Raw genomic sequence first — 22,016 nt, forward strand, 5'->3', positions numbered from 1 at the left:
TGATCGAGTTTGAGCTACACTTAAAGTTGAAGTATAGCTATATGGTTCTTCTCCCGTCTTATATCTTTTCCGATACTCGATCTCTTTTCAAAATTAAAATTGACTAGAGACTTGAACATTTATGAAAGTTTAACCACCGAGCTACCTAGGTGTTTTTTCGAAAAATTTTCTTTTAATAAAAATAGAAGTTTATGGTTTAATTTTCCTTTTTTAGCTTTTCAAGCACAAGGATGAACATAATTAAGTGATGCAAGAAAAGGTCTTGGCCCTATTTAATTAAGTCCTTCCTAGGCTCACGGCTCTCCAAAATTTTTCCTTTTGAAAAATTAGAAAAATAAATAAATTATCAATTTTACTATTATATTTTTTAATTAGTAAAAAATCATTGAATAATTAATCAGGGGCATTTAAAAAATGAATGCAAAATAATAGTCAGGAAAATCCCTTTTCTACAAATAATATTACATAATCTACTATGTATAAAATGCTAACAAAAAATGATAAATATTTTTATTTTAATGCATGTAATCAAAAAATTACTTAATGTTATTATATATATTTGTTTTCTCTATTTATATAACATACAATTTTTCTATCTTTTTATCATGTCTTTTATTTCAAACCCTCAAACCGTAAAACCCTAACTTTATTTTTTTTTTTATAACCCGGTCACTCTAGTCACCATCGCGCCACTTTTGTTACCATGGTGCGGCACCAAATCCGGGGGTTGAAAGTCTTCCGTCCATTGACGCACCTCTGATAATTCACTGGAATAAACTCTCAAGGGGGAATCAAACTCGTAACTTTGGGGTCACTAAAATCACAAGTCGTCCTTACCACTTGAGTCAAGAACGTAAAACCCTAACTTGTCCCTATTCAATCAGGATGATAAATGAAAACCCACATTTTTCCTCACCCATGCATCACAAAGATGTGTTACCCTTGGTCATGAATACATCGACATATGTGTACATATATATATATATATATATATATATATATATATATATATATATATAAATGAAGCTAATTTCAAGGGGGTGGAGCAAATGAGGACTATAAATAGAAAGAGGAAAAGTAGGTTTTGACAAATATTGTCAAAAGGGGGAAAAGAAAAAAAAAAAAAAGGGTGACGTAGAGAAGGCTTTAAAAAAAAGAAAAAAAAGAAGAGGGTTAATTGCTTGGATCACGTTTTAAATCTGTAAAGCTCGTGAACAAAACTCTACTTTTTCTTTCCAGAGGTGCCTTAGCCCACCTGCATGCATGCCATTTCCCAATTCCCCTCCTTCCCATTTCCCTTGTTTGTGTACTTTTTCCCTTTCTTTGGGCGCCGTCTGTTTGAACAGAATCCCCACCCTTTTCAATTTCTTCGCGGTTTCCCCTTCCTTTCCCGGGAATTAAATTCAATTTCCGCCAAATACGACAATGGCAGCACGCACGGGGAACTTCGATTCAATTCCCTTCCTTGGATGGATTCCAATTTCCAGGTCCAAGCCCACGAGATTTGCTCACCTCTACAAGCTTTTCCATTGGGCGACGGAAAGAAGGGCCTTGGACTTTGGGCCACCCAGTGGGCCCCACCTCTTTGATCTGTTCATCCCAGGGTCAATATCGGGCCAACGTTTTTTCTTCCCAATGTTAATTAATTAAGTAACAAATATTGCTTGATCGTCCCTCAAGTTTTGCATTTTTGCAATTCAATCTTCAATGTTTTTATTTTGACATATTCCATCGTTAATTTACCTTTTTGCCCATCAAAAACACAGTTCTAAATGTTTGACATATAAGAATGAAATATATATATATGGGCAAAAGAAATTGAATTTATCGATCAACTGATTTATTCATATTTTTTATTTATATTTTTATTATATATATATTTTTTATAAGATGAGAATTCCAACCATACCTTCAATGCTGCATCAAACCCACGGGGGTGGAAATGTTGTCGTCGGTCCATTGATGCACCTTGGTAATTCACCACACAATTCACAAGTGAGGAATCGAACTCGTGACCTTAACATTGTCAAACTCACAAGTCCGCCCTTACCACTTAAGCAAGCTCGGCTGGGCCATTATACTTTATTTTTATTCCAGTTATTTTTACAAATCAAACATGATGTAAGTTTTGAATGTAGAATAAATTTTTTAGTACATATAATAAGTTCAAAACATAATTAAAACTTGTCACTAAATCTCAATATTAAGTATTTTAGTCATTTAGTTACGGTACATGCATGTGAAACAGGTTGTCAAAAATATGCAAATAAAAATATCATGATATATTTTAGAAATAAAATTTCTTTATGAGCAAAACTATCGAAGGTGATGTCGAATAAACCACTTATTAAGTTAACAATGAAAAAAAATTTTAGTTGAGCCAGAGATAATTTAGCACCAATTAAAAAAATTCTCACTGAATTTTAGACACTAAGAGTTTGTCCTCTATTTAGAGCAAATTGAGTTCAAACAAACGAGTTAGGGGTAGCAAAATGGGCTAACGGGCCGAATTTGGGCTGGTCATAAATGAGTCGGGGTTAAACGGATTCAAGTTCGGGTTGACCCGCTTATTAACAGGTAACTACTATATAAACTCATACCCACTCATTTAATAAATAGGTCATAAATGGGTCATCTATTTAAAAAATATAATTTATTTATTTTAAAATTTTTAAACATTTCATATAAAATAATATATTTTTAAAAAAAAAAAACACTTCTTCATTTAATTTTTAAATGGGTCACCCCGACCCGAACCAGCCTAACCCATTTAATAAACGAATTGGGTCCGGATTAATCCGTTTATAAATGAGTCAACTTATATTAAACTCAAATCCGATTTAAACGGGCGGGTCATAGGTCACCCATCGGGTTTTGACCTATTTTGTCACCCCTAAAACGAGTGTTAAATCTAGTTTTCCTCCCATAAAAATAAGTAAAGTTTGAAACTTGTCGATGTCTCAATTTTGAACCTTGAGATGAGGTGGCAAGGGTGACAGATGTGCTCACTGAGCTACCTTCTCTTCCCCTGACTCGATAAAAATTAAATATTAAAAAAAAAAAAAAAAAAGTTGCCCGCCCTCATTTCTATAATCTTAGCTCAACATCTCATTACCTCAATACAACTTTGTCATTTTTGCCTTTCAAAGTTTGATTTAGGACTCTTTTGTATCTTAGAGTGTAAAAAAGTCATTTAAAAAATTATAGTTATAAGTTAATTTGTGTAGCAAGTTGTGCAAATTTTAATGACTAAGAGTCACATCGTAATTTGATAGCAATTTTATCGATGTTTTTAATTCAAAAGATTTTTCAAGATTCAATCTAATTAAGAATGCAATACACATAATATCATACCACTATCACAAACATAGCCCAGTTAGGTCAACTCAAGTGGTAAGGGCAACTTATGATTTTGGTGACCCTAAGATCACGGGTTCGATTCCCCCTTGCGGCATTACACCAGTGAATTACCAGAAGTGCATCAATAGACAGGCGGCTTTCATTCCCCCGAATTTGGTGTTAGAAAATAACATAATTATTATATTATAGAAATATTATAGCACAAATTAAAAAAAAAAATATGCACCTCATTATTATCGAAATAATGATTCTTAAAATACATCATTTCAAGGGCATTTTGGATTTTACAAACCAAACAACACCTAATTATATGCATACTCATTCTTAACAAAAGAATAGAAATGCTTCAATATTTTAAATATTCTAATAATAAATTTATTAAATGGTCTAATAATACTCTATTTGTCAATTTTGATAGGCAAGGACTACATTGCAATAATTTAGATCCAAGTACAAAAAATAAAGCATAAAAATCAAGACCTTAAGAATTAAAATATGAACAAAAAACAAACATCAAAGGACCAACTTAGTAATTTACATATAATTAAACAAGAATAATGTTTAGACATTTCAAAGTTATGTACACATGCTTGTAAAGTTTCTTCAAAAGAAGACAATAGCCTATGGTACGTGGTAAAGAAAATAAGCCGGCTAGCAGTTGTCATAGTTTTACCACCTCAGGACGCAATCCTCCTTCTTCTTCTTCTTCCAAAACCCTAAACCCTACTTTCAAATCAAGCACTTTTAAATTTAAATTAATTAATAAAAAAGAACGTCACAACTTGTTGAAAGTATCGGTTATAATTAATTAACTGCCTTTTTTTTCTTTTCTCTTTTGTTTTTCTTGAGCTAGGCGTTGAAAATCAGTGTTAGAATAGATGATAAGAAGATGAACTGGAGGAAGTAATAATAGTCAAGCCACACTTAATGACAATGTCTTTGTCATAATTACCCTTTTGGATTTTAAACTTTAAGTTGATTAGCAATGTTAACTGCATAATCTATGCCCAAAAACAATGGAGTGATTAATTATTGATTTTATTAATTATTAGATTTTCAGTTTTATTTTTTTTTTTTTTTTTTTTTTTTCACGTTGTATTATCAAGGGTAAAATCCAGCGACACCCCATGAGTTTTCCGAAAATGACACTCCACCCCCCATGTTTTTGAAAACTATAGAAAAAAAAACCCTAAGATTTAAATTTAGTGACAAGATAAATCTTCCGCTAGTTGATCGTTAGTCAACCGTTAAGTACATATAAAGATAGCTTGACATTAACTATAAATAAAGTAAAAAAATTTATTTACAATATGTTTTAGAGATTGAACTCATAAATAAATTGGACACTTGATACTCGAGTTAACCACCCGATTAATTTGGGACAATCAGTTGACATAAGTACGATAACATAATTAAATTAGTATTTAAAAAATAAAAATACATGTAAAGTGAATAACTTAATAATTCAAAAAAAAAATTCTTAAAATATTATTTTATTAAGAATAAAAATTCATTTTTTTTAACATATACTTGACGATTGACTAGCAGAAGGTTCCTGTTATCAATAGATTTAGATTTTAGGGGGCTTTTTGATAGTTTCCAAAAATACAGAGGGCGTTGTTGGATTTTACCCTATTATCAAGACTAAAAATTCAATTTTTTTACATATACGTAACAATTTACTGACAATCAACTAGTAGAATGTTCATATCGTGAATAAATTAATTTAGATGGTATTGTTGGATTTTACTCTATATATTATCAAGCACGCATGTGTACTTAATCTTGCCCTTAATTTAGTTTTATATTTTTAATATTTGCATCGTAGAGTGTGAAGTAAGTTTCATGCTTAATCTTACCCATAATCTAATTAATTATCTTGTAAAATCTTGAGAGGGAGCCATAGGTTCCAGACTTTTGACCAATGAGAATGTTTGGTGAGGAGTTCATCTAGTCAATCCTCTTTATTTAATATAAACCTTGTTAAGTAAGTAATTTTATTTTTATAATTATGATAAAGACTATATATTTATAAACAATTGAATAAAGCATTTTAAAAGAGAAAATTTTAAATTATGTTAAAGCCTGAGAGAGCCACACTGGCCTCTCTGGTCAAAAACTTTTTCCAAATTTTAGACAGCTAGAAGAGACATGTTTAATGCACGGGATATCATTAATTTTTAATACAAAAATATTTTATTTTAATTTTAGAATAATAATATTTTCTATTTTTAATATAATTGCTAAATTTAGACAACTATATTAATTGAATAGTCAAGAGACTTGACTATTTTCTCATTTATATTAGTGGTTCAATCTTTTTCTAGTTTAAAAGGACCGATACTAAATAATCAATTGACAAAGTAGCGAGACATTTAAATTCATTAATTCTCAATTTTATTTATTTAATTCTAAAAAAATATTTTTCGTGAACTGTAATCTTTATTTATATAGCATGTGATTCTAAACAACAGTTAGTTAATTGAATGTTAATTAGTATTCAAAGATGATGCATAATGTATTTGATAAATCTATATATTGCAAAGCACATTCTCCTAAAATAGAGGGTTTTGAGAAAATTAAGTTATAATCGCATGATTTAATATTGCTATTAACAACATTACAAGTTGTCATAGTAAATTTATTTAAAAAAATATTTAATTTGTTTTTAGAATTTTTATCTTTTTAATTTGAGATTATCAAAAATTAGCGTTGAATTTTTAGAGAGAAAGAGAGCTTTTAATTTAAAATTATCAAAAATCAGCATATTTAGAGTATATATATATATCATTTTAAAATTTAGCATAAGAATGTGATTTCAAATATTCCAATTCTATGTTAAATAAAACCAACACAAGGTTTTATATGAGCGAGTTTTTTGTTTTTTTTTGACAAGCCGAGAACTCCAACCACCATCGTGCTTGTCGCAACATCCCAAATAAGGGTCCGAAATGACGTGAGATAATAGATATTGAAATTTGAATGGAATCGTCACTAACCTATTTTTTATTTTGATGCGGTTAGATCACCTAATCTTAGTTTGTTTTACCATAATCGAGATCCGGAGTTCAGTTATATAAGGGAAAGGTACTAGCACCCCTTACATATCCGTTCTATGAATGGTACCTAATTAATTATGAAATATCCCTAAATTGAATTTGATGATCTTTAATTAATTCTTTTAAAATAAATAAATAAATTTAAAAAAGAAAATAAAATCAATGTGCGATTTAGGAATGTCTAATAAGACCTCCAAATGAGAGTATCTTGTTAGATCATAAACCTCCCCTTAGAGCTGGTACAGGAGGTATGAAATACTTTTTTACTCTTTTTAAAATTATCGGAATGCACCCACACAAAAATGGAAAAAAAATCATTGTTGAAAACATCCCCAGATTTTTTGAAAATCCTTGTAAAATTTTTTGGGATTTTTCAAATATTCTTCTAAAATTTTCTAGAATTTTTTAAGATTTTTCTTTATTTATTTGGGTATTTTGTATTTATTTTCCATTTTTTAAAATTTCAAGTCAGAATAACTAGAAATATTTTCCTTAACTTCAAAAATATTTTTGTCTTTTTTTTTTTGTAATTTTATGCTTTTTTCTCTAATTTTAAAATTAAAAATAAATTAAAAATATTAAATAAAAATATATAGAATAAAATAAATAAATAAATAAAATGGTGAACCAAGTAAACCTGTTCATTTAAAATGAACCAATTTATACCTATGGGTGCCACGTGTCCACTCACAAAGGTGACACGTGGTATCTTTGTTCTTTTTTTTTTTTAAATACCATAATAGAGCGACATTAGCACGACGTCAATTTGATATGTGTCACCATGACACGTGTCACTCTCCGGGGCCTTCTTTTTATTTTTTAAAATCTATTCTAAAAAATTTAACACTTTTTCTTACCCAAAATTGTTGCTGTAATGTGACTGTTGTCCGAGTCAGAAAATTGAAGTTATAAAACTTCAAATAACAAGCTGACCGATCAGAATTAGGAAGGATGAATCCTGACCAGCCTATAAGAATTTCCATTCAATCGGATGAGAAATCACCATCCGATCATTTAGATCAAACTGACTGCGCAAGTACCTCCAATCCTGCGGCAATGAGACTTCTGTCCAAGGCACAAAAACACATTTTAAAAGCTCTAAATAACAATGTAACCGATTAAAATTAAGAATGATGAGTCATATACAACCTGTAAATATTTTAGCTTAATCGAATTAGAAATTGCTACTCGATCCTCTAGATCAAACTGACTACACAGGCACCCCTATTGCTGCAATGAGGCTACTTTCCGAGTTAGGAAACTGTGGTTTTCCAAACTCCAAATGACAATCGGACCATCCAGAGTGAAAAAGGATGAGTCAGGCACCACCTGCTAAAATATTAGCGCAATCGGACGAGAAATCTCCCCCCAATAGTCTAGGGCAAGCTAATATACGCAGGCACCCCTCTCACTCTTTCTTAATACGAATTTCCTCCTCTCTTCTTGTATTCTTTTTCCTCCTCTTCATTTTTTTTATTTTCTTGCAAACCAAACACCTATTTTTATTTTTGTCAATTTTATTTATTTATGCATTTTTTTTGTTTGTTGGATTCCATCGAACTCAGTGGGCTTAGTTCGGATTAACTCGGAGAGTCAACTCACCGAGCCAAATCTGCATTAAACTGGGATTAGGCTTTATATGGGCTTAACCAATGTTGGACCCGAATCCAATTTGGATCCGTGTTTCAGGTCCGCAGGTTCTCAGAATGGATCAAGCTAACTCGGTCAAATGGGTCGAATCATTGGGTTCGATCAGACATATCGGATCCACCAATCAAATCTGATTTCTTGGATCCTCTTTTCAGTGCATTTTTTTTATAATAAGAAAACTTTCAAAAAAATGTAGCAATCTAAAAGAATCGTTGTTGAGAATTATATAACTTATTATCAAATAAAATGATATATACTTTATATATTCATCTTCTTGTACGTAAATTAAAAAAAAAAAAAGTAAAAGATATTAACCTTTCTTAAGGTTTGGAAAAAGACTTTTGCTAAGATTTTAAAAATTAAGAGACTTAATCTGAAGTTTTCAAAATTTTAGAGACATTTCCTGAGCATTATCAAAAGGATATAAACCTTCTCTTGCATTTTACAAAAAGGCAAAAAATTTTAAGGGATATTTATATCTTTTTGCCAAAACTCAAAGGAGGTTTTTGATATTTTGGAAATTTTACAAGAGATTTGTGACACTTTTGAAACCTTAGGACAGTCTTTTTTTTTTTTTTGCCAAACCTTAGGAAAATGAGTATTTTTTGCCCTAAAAACATTCAAAAAAGTGAAGTTATGAAAAATTTCCTTAAAAGTTGAAAGAAAATATTATTAATATAATCTTGTTTTCTTCTACCAAAAATAAAAATATGGTCATTTTCATTTATATATTATCATTTTGGAACATTAAAAATAGCGTGTCAATGTCTTAGGTGCAAGCAAGCGACAAGTATCTTTATTGTGGGTCAAGATGATGCGGACCCTTTATTATTTTGCTAGATATAAACATTATCATAAGAACAATATTAAAAATTCGTGACAATCACAAACTAACAGGAGAGAAAATATCATATATGAGCCTCATATGGTTTTATCCTTTATATATATATTTTTTATCTCCTATTTAATTGCCATATGAGTTTATGGTATTATAAATTTTAATCTTTACTATTTTGTTATTATAATTTTAAAAATTGGTAAATTGCTAATCTTAAACAGACAAGAAAAAATATATTTTAATTTATAGAACAACTTTAGGCGAGCTGACGTGATTGTTATTATTTCATAATGTGTTTTTTATCAAAATTAAAATTAGAATTAATAAAAAAATTAAAAATATATATTGCGTATTGAGTTAAATACGAAATAAGGTTATTAACCGAAGGACTTTAAATGTCCGCAGTCAAAAGAGGGATGGGGGATGGGGACCGGTCCGGCACGGACATGGTAACATGCTCGAACAAGAAGCCCAAAAAGTCCAAGCAAGGGACCCGGTCCCACCGGGACTCCCGGTCACGCTCCCCGAAAGAGTCAAAAATCCGATCCAAAACGTGATCTTTCTACGTGGGCAGCGGTCAGACCGCCACCCACCGGCTGCCTCAGTCGCCGGTCACCCCCCCCTCCCCCCCAAAAGAGCCGGGCCGTCAAATTCGTTGACTCAGCTTCCCCCTATCTCTTTTCTCTTTATTAAATTTTAATTTTTTAAATCCCTCACGTGGAACGCGCCGCACCCCCCGGGGCGGTGGATTCAATCTCTCACGGACAGTCACATATACATTTCCATATATTCCCGAAATCCCCATTCTGTCCTCGCCCGAACCAGTCAAACTCTGGTTTGACCAGTTGTAGACGAAACCCTCACTTCGATCTTTCATGGGCCCCACTGCCAGCTGTCAGCTCAGCTCACGCATCGTCTGACCTCACCCTTTAATCCCCCTCGTTTTCTCAGGAAAATGAGAAATCAGGAAATCAATTTTCTCGGCAGTTCGGTCCACGTCTAAGTTCTAACCCCCATCCCTTTTTATAGGCGCGCCCATTGCACCGGTAAAAGACTTCAGACTGCTTCTTCTTCGTCCCCACCATATAATCTCTCTCTCCACTCCCACACTCTCCTCCTCCATTCCCAATCTCCATTTCATTTATGGACAGAGGATGGGGTCTTGCCCTTAACTCCGATCCCAGTTCCGCCGGTTTCCTCCTCCCCAAACCGTCGTCGTTCCTGAAGCCCAGGCCCACTGCTGCTGTTGCTGCTGCTACGGCTGCTACGGCCAATTCTGCTGCTGCTCATCCTATCGTGGACTCCAGCGGAGACATGTTTTCCCGCATCGAGTTCCTCGGCCGTGGGGAGGATCGGCCTGCCGCCTCTGCTGCCGCGGCAGAGCCGCCGCCGCCCCCCAACGAGAACCGGGCCGTGGTCGGCGAGGTGGACTTCTTCTCCGACAAGAATCGGTTGCGCGGTTTGGATAACTCCAAGACCGCCAGTACTGCTGTTGATGTCAAGAAGGAAAATTCCGGTGGCGGTGGCGGTGGCGGTGGCGAAGCTGATCCCAGGTCCGATTTGGATGTGAACGTAAGCCACCGAACTTATTTTATGATTTATGAATTTCCACAAATTTTTATCACCTAGATGCATATATACATGTTATTTAAGTTTTTTTTCCCCTTTTTTGTAAATTTTGCAGACTCGTTTGCATCTTCTTACTGCCAATACTGGAAGCGATCAATCAACAGTAGATGATGGAATTTCCCCAGAACATGCAGAAGATAAGAGAGGCAAGAGTGAGGTAATTATAATTAAGTATAATTATTGCCATTAGTTGTTTTGATGGTGATGGTCTCCTATTTAATTCTTACGGAAATTAAGTAGCTGGACTGGATTTTAACCCCCAATCAAAAACAGATATTGTTTGATTATTATTATTATTATTATTATTATTATTAAAAAATTTGAACTCCTGATAAAAGGTAGATACTGTCTGCGTTTTTTTTTCGAAGTAATGTTTTGCTCAAGGATAATTAAGTTTGAATTACGTGGTTCAGCTGGCGATGTTGCAAATGGAGCTAGAACGGATGAACAAGGAGAACCAGAAGTTGAAGGAGATGCTAGCTCAAGTCACCAACAACTACAGCACCCTGCACATGCACTTCCTCACCTTAATGCAGCATCAACAAAACCGACCGGCAGATGCACCCCATGAGGTACTTTATCAGTCGATTTCTTTCGATAAATCGGATCGAATTCCGATTAATTTTGAGTTAAAACAGTGATTAATGAATTCATATGTGGGCATAATAAAACTTAGGCTAATGAAGATGGAAAATCTGAAGAGAATAAGCACGAGGGTGCACTGATTCCTAGACAGTTCATGGATCTTGGTCCTAGTACCGCTACTGCCGAGACCGATGAGCCTTGTGACTCTTCGTCCGAAGAACGAACCCGCTCGGGATCGCCTCCGAACGCTTCCGAAATCGTTTCGAAGGAACAAAAAAGTACCAACAAAAACGATATAGTTTCGATTGATGGCAGGGATGAGAGCCCGGAGTCTGAAACACAAGGATGGGTTTCGAACAAGGTTCCAAAATTAAACTCCCCGAAACCTATGGCTATGGATCAGTCCGCCGAAGCCACCATGAGAAAAGCTCGTGTATCGGTTCGAGCCCGGTCCGAAGCTCCCATGGTAATAATTACTTCAGATTTTATTGACAAAAAATTGAATTAGTACTTCAACAAGGTGGCTGTTGTGGTTGTTGTTGTTTACTGTTGCTTGATTAATAGTGGATTTAATTTTTCAGATCACTGACGGATGCCAATGGCGAAAATACGGACAGAAGATGGCGAAAGGAAATCCTTGCCCGCGCGCATATTATCGGTGCACCATGGCTGTTGGCTGCCCAGTTCGCAAACAAGTAAATATCTTAGCCTTTTTTCGGTGTAATTCGTTCATTGAATTTTATTTTTTTGTTTCGATAACAAAGAAGTTCAGTCATAAATTGATTATGTAAATTATATCTATAGGTTCAACGTTGCGCGGAAGACCGATCGATCCTCATTACTACTTATGAAGGCAACCATAACCACCCGCTCCCGCCCGCGGCGGTGGCCATGGCATCCACCACATCGGCCGCTGCAAATATGCTTCTATCCGGCTCGATGTCGAGCCCGGACGGGTTGATGAACCCTAATTTTCTAGCGAGGACGATCTTGCCATGTTCATCGAGCATGGCAACGATATCGGCCTCGGCCCCGTTCCCAACCGTGACCCTTGACTTGACCCACACCCCAAGCCCACTTAATTTCCAAAGACCCTCCCCCCAGTTCCAAGTCCCATTCGGTGGTGCGGGTGCACCTCAGGGCTTCGCCACCGTGCCGGCGCAGCCCATGCCGCCTCAGGTTTTCGGACAAGCCCTTTACAACCAGTCAAAGTTCTCTGGCCTCCAGCTCTCCCAAGACCACATGGAAACAGCCCAACTAGCCCACCAAGCTCCACCACCGCCACCGCAACCACAACCGCAACTACACCACTCGCCACAACAGCCCTCTTTGGCCGACACCGTGAGTGCGGCAACCGCTGCAATCACCGCCGACCCCAACTTTACCGCCGCTCTCGCGGCAGCCATCACCTCCATCCTCAATGGTCCTCGCTCGAACAATAACAATAATAACAATAATTCCGCATCGCCACGGCCGCTGCTACTGCCGCCAACCTCACCGCGGCAATGAGGGAACAACAGCATCGACAGTGAATCAAAATCAGCAGTTCTTTTTTCTTTGTTTTAGTTTGAGATCAATGGTCCAATTTTTTCTTGGTCTTTTTTTTTTTTTTTTTTTTTCCTTTTTTGAAAAATTGGATGTATGTTGTTTAATTTGTTCACTTTGGGTTGAGGATGTTGTGATCACATGTTCATATTTTTTTTGATCCCTTACAGTTGGGGAGGATAGAACCCATCTTGATTCTTTTCTTGTTATTCCATTTTGAATAAGTTGATTCAATTTTTTTAGTAAATACAGAAAAAAAAATTATATAGTTTACATATACTCGATCTTGTCTATTAATTCTTATTTTCTTTCATTTTTTCCCTACAGCTCATGTTCAAGTAACTTATGAAGCAACTCTTTTAATATAGATGCAAAAGATAGGTTAAAAAAAAGAGGATGGTCCTAAAAACCTAAACTTGAATTCTTCTGTATTACATCCGGCGGTGCTTTACATCTTAAGATATTTGTATTGAATAATAATAATAATAATAATGTAAAGGCATTAAGCAAAATCTTAACATATAAAGGACTGATATTTCGTAATATTTCGTATTAATACTATATATTATAAAAAAATTCAAACCGAATACTTGCATAATTTTTTTTTATTATTATTTTTACATGTAGGTTAAAAGATAAATCTAATTGTTCTTAAAATTAAATAAGAACAATTAAAGCCCACCGGTGGATGAAGCCTCTGGACAAATTCAAAAAATAAAAGAAAGAAAAATAGTCATTGGGCGAGGCAGCAGCATTTAGAAAAGAGAAGGAAGGGCAGCCGGGCGGTTGGTCGGGTCAAGAAAACCGGCTTGGCAGGTGAAGAGGGCATGCGCATGTTTGACACGGAAGAGGATGAGCTGGAAAGAAAGAAAGGGAGCAGACCAGAGGAGACTTCTGGGCAACTACGTCGGTCGGTCCAAATCACAAAATTTAATAAAAACTTTGGCAATAAATGTGGGGAAGAGAAGAGGAGGAGAGAAGTTTCGTTGATTGGGGAAATGTGGGTTCTATTAGAGTGGACAGACTCTGGGATACGTTGTTGACTTTCTCTTTATCCCTTCAATGTCCTCTCTCTCTCTCTCTCTCTCTCTCTCTCCCTAGAAAATATTAGGTACATTCGGTGTACCAATCAGTATGGTACACCAAAATTAGGAAGTATTATGTTTCCCCCCACAACTTCCATTAACAATTTTGCTTCCAAATTTTAAGAAAAAAATAATATATAAGAAGGTATTAAATTAAAATTTTGCTCACTCATTTAATATATTTTTTTTATTTCTCACTTTCCTTCATAATATTTAAATATAAAAAAGGTGGAATCCCTCCCGTTTTCGCCCCCTTTTTCTAATATTTTTTTCGTGTTTTCGATATGAGCTTACAATTGATCAAATAATAGAGAAAAAAAAAAAACTCACGGATGAATATTGCACCAATAAGTAGATCCGTGCAAGTGAGAGGAGATGAAAGTAAAATTAATATTTTTTATTTTCATTTTTAAATTTTCCAAAGAATTAAAATTTTAAACTTATATTTAATTTTAAAATTTTGCATTAAAAAAGTATAAAATGAAAAGCTTGTTTAGTTGTGTAAAAATATTTTTTTATTTGTACATTTCAAATTAATTAAAAAAAATAACTTGTCTTTTAATTTTTCTAAAAATAATAAGGTAATATTTGGGATCATGAATTTTGGAGTTTGGATTTCGAACGTACTTAATAAATAATAAACATAAATCAGGGCCCAAGATGAGAATTTTATACTCTGTTAACGAGTAAGAAGTTAAATATAAAAAAAAAAAAAAAAGGTTCAAATTTCTTATATTATTTTTAAAATTTAGAAAATAATGGGAAATTTTTAATTAATTTGAAATTATTTCAAAACGTAAAATGAAAAATAATTTATTTGCACAAGCAAAAAGCAGTGTTAAGATTTTTATTATTGTTTTTTTATGTTATAAAAATGTTTAAAACTAGAAAATTAAATTTTAAATTTTTTTTGAAAATAAATGAAAAACAACATCTTTTCTATAATTAAATGGGCATTAAAGTTTGTTTAATTTTAAAAAACCATTTTCATTTTTTAAAAAAAAAATTATAATTACAAAAGTAACACATTGTTTTCTAATTTGACATTAATACTTATACAAAATATGCAAAAAAAAAAAATGTTAGCGTAATGTAATGATGTAAGTTTTATATTGTTTTATTAGATCTAAATATTAATTTAGTATTTTATAATTGAAAAATGATTTTTCCACGAGCCCTTTGATGTGAGTGTACTAATTAAGGTGGTGACTCGCATGTACCAGATATTTTCTCCTCTCTTTTGGCTTGGGCGCTCCAATTATCATAATGAAGATTTGCAGAGGCGTGGGGAGTGGAGCTATCGCCGTACAGTATCCACCGTACACCTTTTGTTTCATTACGCGACCAGCGTGGATCCTGCGGCTGCCGAATGCCGATGACCAGCCCCCCCCACGTGGCACAACGTGCTCCAACTCTAACTTGTCTCGTTTAGGGTTTAGTTTTGGGCCTTTCCAACTTTTAACATAAAACTAGATTAGTTCGGTTTATTAATTTGCAAATCCATTTCGATCCGATAAATTTGTATTAAATTGATTGTGGGAAAACTATAACTCGAGCTAATTTTAATTAATTAGATGGTTAGCTTGATTTTTTTATTAATTTTTTCTTACTTTATTATTATAACAACACAAAAGATTTGAATCACGAGATAATTTTTTAAAATATATAGAAGCCCGGATAAATAAGGCTCGTAGAACGTCCTACTAGTTGTCTTTTCACAAGTACAAACTACAAAACATGTTAAGGAAAGTTGAAAATGTATTTTTTCTTTTATTCTTAATTGATGTGTGACAAGCAGACGAAACACTCTACGGGTAGGTAGCATTTGCAAATATGTGTTTGGATAGATTTTGTTTTACAATTTCTTTTTTTTTTTTTCACATATTTTCTTGAAGGAGCCAATTTGAATTTGTTTTTTCTTCTTCATTTCTTGAATTTTGGTTATTTTCCCTTTTTTTAATATTTTTTTCGTGAACTCTTTAATGTCATGTTTTTGTTGAACATCATATTTCCTAATTCAAAGATTTATACACTTTTTTTTTCTTTTTTTTTTTTATGTTCAATTTGCTAGTTTGTGATAAACAACTTTCAATACGTATTTGAAGGATAAACTAGAATCTCCTTAATTCCTAAAATACATCTATCTTTTGATTTTTTTCAAGGAATTTTGATAATCACTTTTCTAATATTTCATCTCATATAGGCTAGTTAACTTATAAAAATTTCAACTTAAATTAAATCTTGCATAAGGGTGGCAAAATAGGTCGAAATCTGATGAGTGACCCATGACCCGTCCGTTTAAATCAGATATAGGTTTAATACAAGATGACCCGTTTATAAACAAGTCAAACTCGAACTCGACTTGTTTATTAAACGGATTAGGCAAGTTTGGGTAGGGTCACCCGGCTGGTGATCCATTTAAAAATAAAATGAAGGAGTCTTCTTTTTTTTTTAAAGTCACTTTATATGAAATGTTTAAAAATTTTTAAAATAAATAAATTATAGTTTTTAAACGGGTGACCCGTTTATTAAACGGGCGGGTTTGGGTCTACATAATAGTCACCCGTTAATAAATGGATCAACCCCAATCCGTTTAACCCCGATCCATTTATGATCCGCCTAAACGCAGCCCGTTAACCCGTTTTGCCATCCTATACTTGTATTTAGGAGTTTGAACTTATACCTTAAATTTGAATTTGTGTAAATTTGAACAAAATTTAATAAAAAATTTATATTAAGATTCATTCAAGCTGACACAAATTCAAGTTCAAAATCCAAAATTTATCAAAAGTTTACTCAAAAATTATCTTGCATGGACACTTTAGTAGTATACTTCTAATGCCACCAGATAATGTATTCCAAGAATCAGTTCATGAATTTGAAGCATTTAAAGATTGTTTTGTAGATGGTTTATGTTGTATTCATTAATCTCTATTAGAGATGCATCTGTTCCATTTTGTCTATTGAGTTTACAAACTCAATTTACAAGGAAATTAATTGAAGCTAGTAAAATTACAGCACCAAACAAAATCTTAGTTGCACTTTTTTTTTTTTTTGGGAGGGAGGGTAAAACTCCTTGAAGTTATTTTCTTAAATGGAATAGATGTAGGAAAGCATGCCACATTAACCATTTTCAGAATACAAAAAACCACAAATCTGTTTAAACCCCAAACAAGACTTTAAATGAAGATTCTGTATGCGTCCCGAAAAAAATCATCACAACATTACAAAATAGAAACTAATAAGTAAGCAAAATGTCACAAGATATAACTTTTAAGTATTATATTTAGTCGTGTAGCTTGCTACTTGTCGCGACGTCCCGGGAGCGCGTGTGTCCCGGGCGGCGAAATCAAAATCATTTTTAAATTTTTCATGGAAAAACATGGAATGTCGGAGTCGCCACTAACCTTTAGTGCGGTTAGAACACATGATTACTAATTATAATACTAGTAATAGTAAGGTAACACTAATTATAATACTAGTAATGAACAATAATAAATAATACAAATAATTATAAGAAAATAATAATAATAAAAATAAGGTAATAATAATAATATAATGAGAAGGGACTCCTTTGTTCTATTTGGTTAGGGCAAAAATAGGGTGTCTACACTGCTGTTACATAATAATGACTTTTATTGCTCACAATAAAAAAAGAACAAGCAAAGAAAAAAAGACAAATGGTCTAGCAAGGGTAATTAGGGAGCTAACCCTTCCATTAGACACTATTGCTACACGATTGCCCATAATTGAAAAAATAAAAACAAAATGAAAAACAGGAACAAAATAATAAGTATGATCTAGCAATAGTAGATTTTTTGAATTATCTCGTGAAAAGTGCAATAGAGTATGTTAGCTTGCTCATGACTTTCTTGAATGAAATTCTTGATGTAATTGTTGAGACTACAAATCATACAATGATGAAATCTCATTTGAGCGATTGCAATTTTAGTTTCTATTTATTTAATTCTAAGATTTATGTTGATTCGAATGCACAACAGAAACACATATAATTCAAATCTGAACAAGTAATGCACGCATTCAATGATGAATATACGAAAACACAATCAACCACAAAGAGAATAAAATAAAGCACTAAAAACACACGACATGAGAATTTACGTGGTTCGGCAATGTGCCTTTGTCCATGGGAGCAAGCAACTAATTTTCATTATCAATTCGTGAAGCTTGTCAAACTTACATCAACGGTTACAAATATAGTTTATATATCAATCCTATGTGTACAAAAGACTTAGACTATATCTAAAACACTCCTGTAGCAATCTCTAGAGGAAAATCTTTTGAAATCTCCCAATCTAATGCACAGTAGAAACACACATAATTCAAATCCATACAAGTAATGCAAACACTCAACGATGAATATACAGAAACACAATCAATCACAAAGAGAGTAAAATAAAGCACTAAAAACATACGACAGGAGAATTTACGTGGTTCGGCAATGTGCCTACGTCCACGAGAGCAAGTGGCTGATTTTCACTATCAATTCGTCAAGCTTGTCAAACTTACATCAAGGGTTACAAATATAGTTTATATATCAATCCTATGTGTACAGAATACTTAGACTATATTTAAAACACTCCTGTAGCAATCTCTAGAGGAAAATCTTTTGAAATCTCTTAATCTAATGCACAGTAGAAACACACATAATTCAAATTCAGACAAGTAATGCAAACACTCAACGAAGAATATACAGAAACACAATCAACCACAAAGAGAATAAAACACGACACAAGAATTTACGTGGTTCAGCAATGTGCCTACGTCCACAGGAGCAAGCGGCTGCTTTTCACTATCAATTCGTCAAGTTGTCAAACTTACATCAAGGGTAACAAATATAGTTTATATATCAACCCTATGCGTATAGAAGACTTAGACTACATCTAAAACACTCCTGTAGCAATCTCTAGAGCAAAATCTTTTGAAATCTCCCAATCTACTAATCTCACAATTCAAAATCCATTATTTGGGCCGAAAACTATCAATTTAAAAAATAGGTTATTTAGGTTCTAATTTTGAAAACTATCAATTTCAAACTTGCAAGCTACTCACAACCACCTCAATGCTCAATGTTTCACATTTGATTAATTTTATCTATGTCTTTATCAAGCATACAATGTTACTCAATTACTCACACACGTACTAAAAGTTCAACGCATACACAATGAGATTATGCGGAAATTAAAGAGAAGTAAGGGTAAGAGAGATGCAAACTCGATTTTTACGAGGTTTGGCCTACCCCAGCCTATGTCCTCGCCTTGAGCAACCCACTCAAGGATTCCACAAAAAGTTCGCTCCTTTAACTGGAATGGAGCTTCCTTTACAACCTGCTACTTACAAGAAGCGTAACTTCTTCCTCAATCCCATAGCCCGAACCGTGATTGCAAAATAAAGATTACAATTTATGCAACAACTTAGAATGCTTCTAACCAAGCTAGTGAGTACAAGATTAATCCTAACACATAATCATATGATAAATACTTGAAGCTCAGTATGTATGTAATAATATGATTTGTATAAGAAGAATGATATGCTTCACAAATCTACCTTTTTATCAATATCTCCCAAAAATAATTTTTATAAATAAATGCTTTGGAGAACTTAGGGTTTGAGTTCAAATCACTTTATGCAAAAATACCAAATAAGATCTTTAAAAAAATAACCTTGAATATTATGCAGATCTAAGTTCTTGCTATCAAAATAACTTGTAAGATTAAATCCTTGAATAAAAATATGACTTTAAATATTTCAAAGATTTAAAACACTATTTTTCAAATACTTTTTGCACCAATAAGATAAATCTCTTTAGATAAAAATATAACTTTCAATATCCCAAGGATTCAAAACTTTAGAATACTGTTCCCAAAAGATTTTTCAAATAAATAGCTATGGGAAAATTAGGCTCGTGCTCCTACAAATATTTTTCAATAAACGAATAATGGAGAAGATGATCGGTTAATAAAAAAATTAAAGCTCAATAAAATATTTTTCCAAACCTCAAGATCAAACCAGATTTAGCAGGAATTATGCGTGTATTTTCTCAGATTTTGAATATGCAAATGCCTAGACAAATGTGACTTCTTTGAAGTGCAGGCAACGATTCTTAGCAATATGTTCAAAGCTTCTCAATGATATGCCAAAGATTGATGCAATCAGCTCAAAGCTCTCAAGAGATAGGCAAAAAGTGGTGCTCTAGGGTTTAGAGATTGTTTTTATAAGTGTTCTCGACCCTAGATTAAATCTTGGTCATTGGATCATTTAAAAATAAAAGTTTTAGTCTATGTCCAGGCTAAAACGTGAATCAGCGCCCCGACCTTCGTTGACGAATGGGTAAGTTTGTCGACGAGTGTATAACACTTGTTCGTCAACGAGGCCATAAGTTTATCGACGAGAGCACTGTCTGAACTTTTTAGGCTCTTGGTATTTGTTTGTCGATGAGACAACACTGTTCATCGCCGAGTGGCCTTCATACGTTCATCGATAAGGCCATTAGGTTCATCGACGAGGCCTCTAAAGTTTACCTTAAAAAATTTCTTTCAACTTAGAACTAATGTAAATGTAATTTTCATGAAATGCATGAGTCCTAAGGTCTGTTTAGGGTATATTTGAGCTTCGAGATATATCATATCACATATGTAAATACATTCAATTCTAAATACCCATTCCATTGAAGATCTTGAACTTGAAGCTTGCTTCATCATCCTTTCATCCCTCTTATTCCATGGATTGCGCCAAGTGATATGTACTTTAGGTTCCTCGTAGCTTCTATACAAGTTCACCGTTCGTACATTCTAAATCATGATCCTGTTCACAAACTCAATTGCACAGGTCAAATACCAAATGATTTGTCATTATCAAAACAGGATTTGACTCATAGAGTCAACAAACATAAATAAGAATGTGAGTAAAAGACTGAACCCGAGAGTGGGTGAAGATAGAGTGATCGGTCTAAGATTGGGTGAAACCCTCAGCAAGTAAAATAGAAGATAATTTAGAGAACCAATTGCGAGAGGCTTGCTTAAGCCCATAAAGTGATTTCTGAAGAGGACAAACATGAGTCTCCCTCTATTTGCAATTACCCGGTGGAGGGGTCATATAAACCTCCTTGTCGAGATCACCATGGAGAAAAGCATTGTTAATGTACAATTGAAGGAGATGTCAATTCCGAGTTACAGCCATTACAAAAACACACCTAACAGTAACTAGTTTAGCAATAGGAGCAAAAGTGTCATGATAATCCAAACCTTCTACCTGAGTGTAGCCCTTGGCCACCAAGTGAGCTTTGTGTTGCTCTATGGATCCATCGGCCCAAATTTTTGTTTTGAATACCCATTTACAGCCAATTGGTTTTTTTCCAGGTGGAAGATATTGAAGAACCCAAATATGATTGACTTCTAAGGCTTGGATTTCAGAAGCCATGGCATCGCACCGATGTGGGTGTAGCACGGCTTGAGAATATAAGTTGGGTTCGAGATGTTGGGACATAACAAAAAGAAAAGTCAAATGTTGAGTAGAAAAAGGATGATAAGATAAAAAAGAGGAGAGACAATGAACCGTACCTGAGGAAGATCTTAAAACTTGTGAAGTCGTGGAGGACTTTGATAAAATAGCGCAAATATAATAATCCAAGTAAGATGGATGTGTGACAGCTTGTTTGGGTCATGAAGAGATGGGTGGATGGAGTGGTGGGGAAGGGAGTAAGGGTGAGGGTCTCGGTGTGGATACCAAGGGAGAAGGCGGGAGAGATGAGGGGCTAGGGGTAGGTGTGGTTGATTGGGTAGGTAAAGTGTAATAATGGTGTATATTAGGAATAGGAAGGGGAAGGACTAGAGAAGATGTAGGAGTTAGAGGTATGAGATGATAGGGAAAAACATTTTCTTCAAAAGTGACATTACGGGAGATGAAATTTTTTTTATTTTCAAGATCGTATACACAATAAGTCTTATGATGAGTAGGATAACCTAAGAAAACTCATCGAAGAGTAGGAGAGAATTTGTCGCGATGTTGGTGAGCGGTTTGGGCATAGCACAAGCACCCAAACACTCGTAAGTGTGTATACGATGGTGGTTTCTGAAAAAGAAGCTTATAAGGGGACTTATGATTGAGGCTGGGTGAAGGAGTGCGGTTAATTAAATAAGTGGTTGTGAGAATGCATTCACCCCAAAAAGATATGGGAAGATTAGCTTGAAAATGTAACACCAAGCCACATTAAGAAGATGGCGATGTTTACGCTCGGCAACACCA

General features: G+C 34.0%; 1 protein-coding gene across 1 annotated transcript; it reads left to right on the forward strand.

The window, feature by feature from the left end:
• Positions 1–9,866: 9,866 nt before the first annotated feature.
• Positions 9,867–12,943, forward strand: LOC131153648 (probable WRKY transcription factor 31). The gene is made up of 6 exons (XM_058106100.1): positions 9,867–10,479; positions 10,592–10,693; positions 10,950–11,108; positions 11,213–11,587; positions 11,703–11,816; positions 11,926–12,943. The coding sequence occupies exons 1-6, from the start codon at positions 10,051–10,053 to the stop codon at positions 12,628–12,630; spliced, it is 1,884 nt and encodes a 627-aa protein (XP_057962083.1). The 5' UTR covers positions 9,867–10,050; the 3' UTR covers positions 12,631–12,943.
• The last annotated feature ends 9,073 nt before the right edge of the window (positions 12,944–22,016 follow it).

The sequence above is a fragment of the Malania oleifera genome, chromosome 4 (genome assembly GCF_029873635.1).
Source record: "Malania oleifera isolate guangnan ecotype guangnan chromosome 4, ASM2987363v1, whole genome shotgun sequence".
NCBI lineage: Eukaryota > Viridiplantae > Streptophyta > Magnoliopsida > Santalales > Ximeniaceae > Malania > Malania oleifera.

What these genes read in the sequence shown, in the direction of transcription:
- LOC131153648 (XM_058106100.1), top strand. Translation starts at nt 10,051, where the DNA reads ATGGACAGAGGATGGGGTCTTGCCCTTAACTCCGATCCCAGTTCCGCC. An exon ending in ATAAGAGAGGCAAGAGTGAG is followed by an intron (nt 10,694 to 10,949) that starts GTAATTATAATT and finishes TACGTGGTTCAG; the next exon opens with CTGGCGATGTTGCAAATGGA. An exon ending in GCTGCCCAGTTCGCAAACAA is followed by an intron (nt 11,817 to 11,925) that starts GTAAATATCTTA and finishes TTATATCTATAG; the next exon opens with GTTCAACGTTGCGCGGAAGA.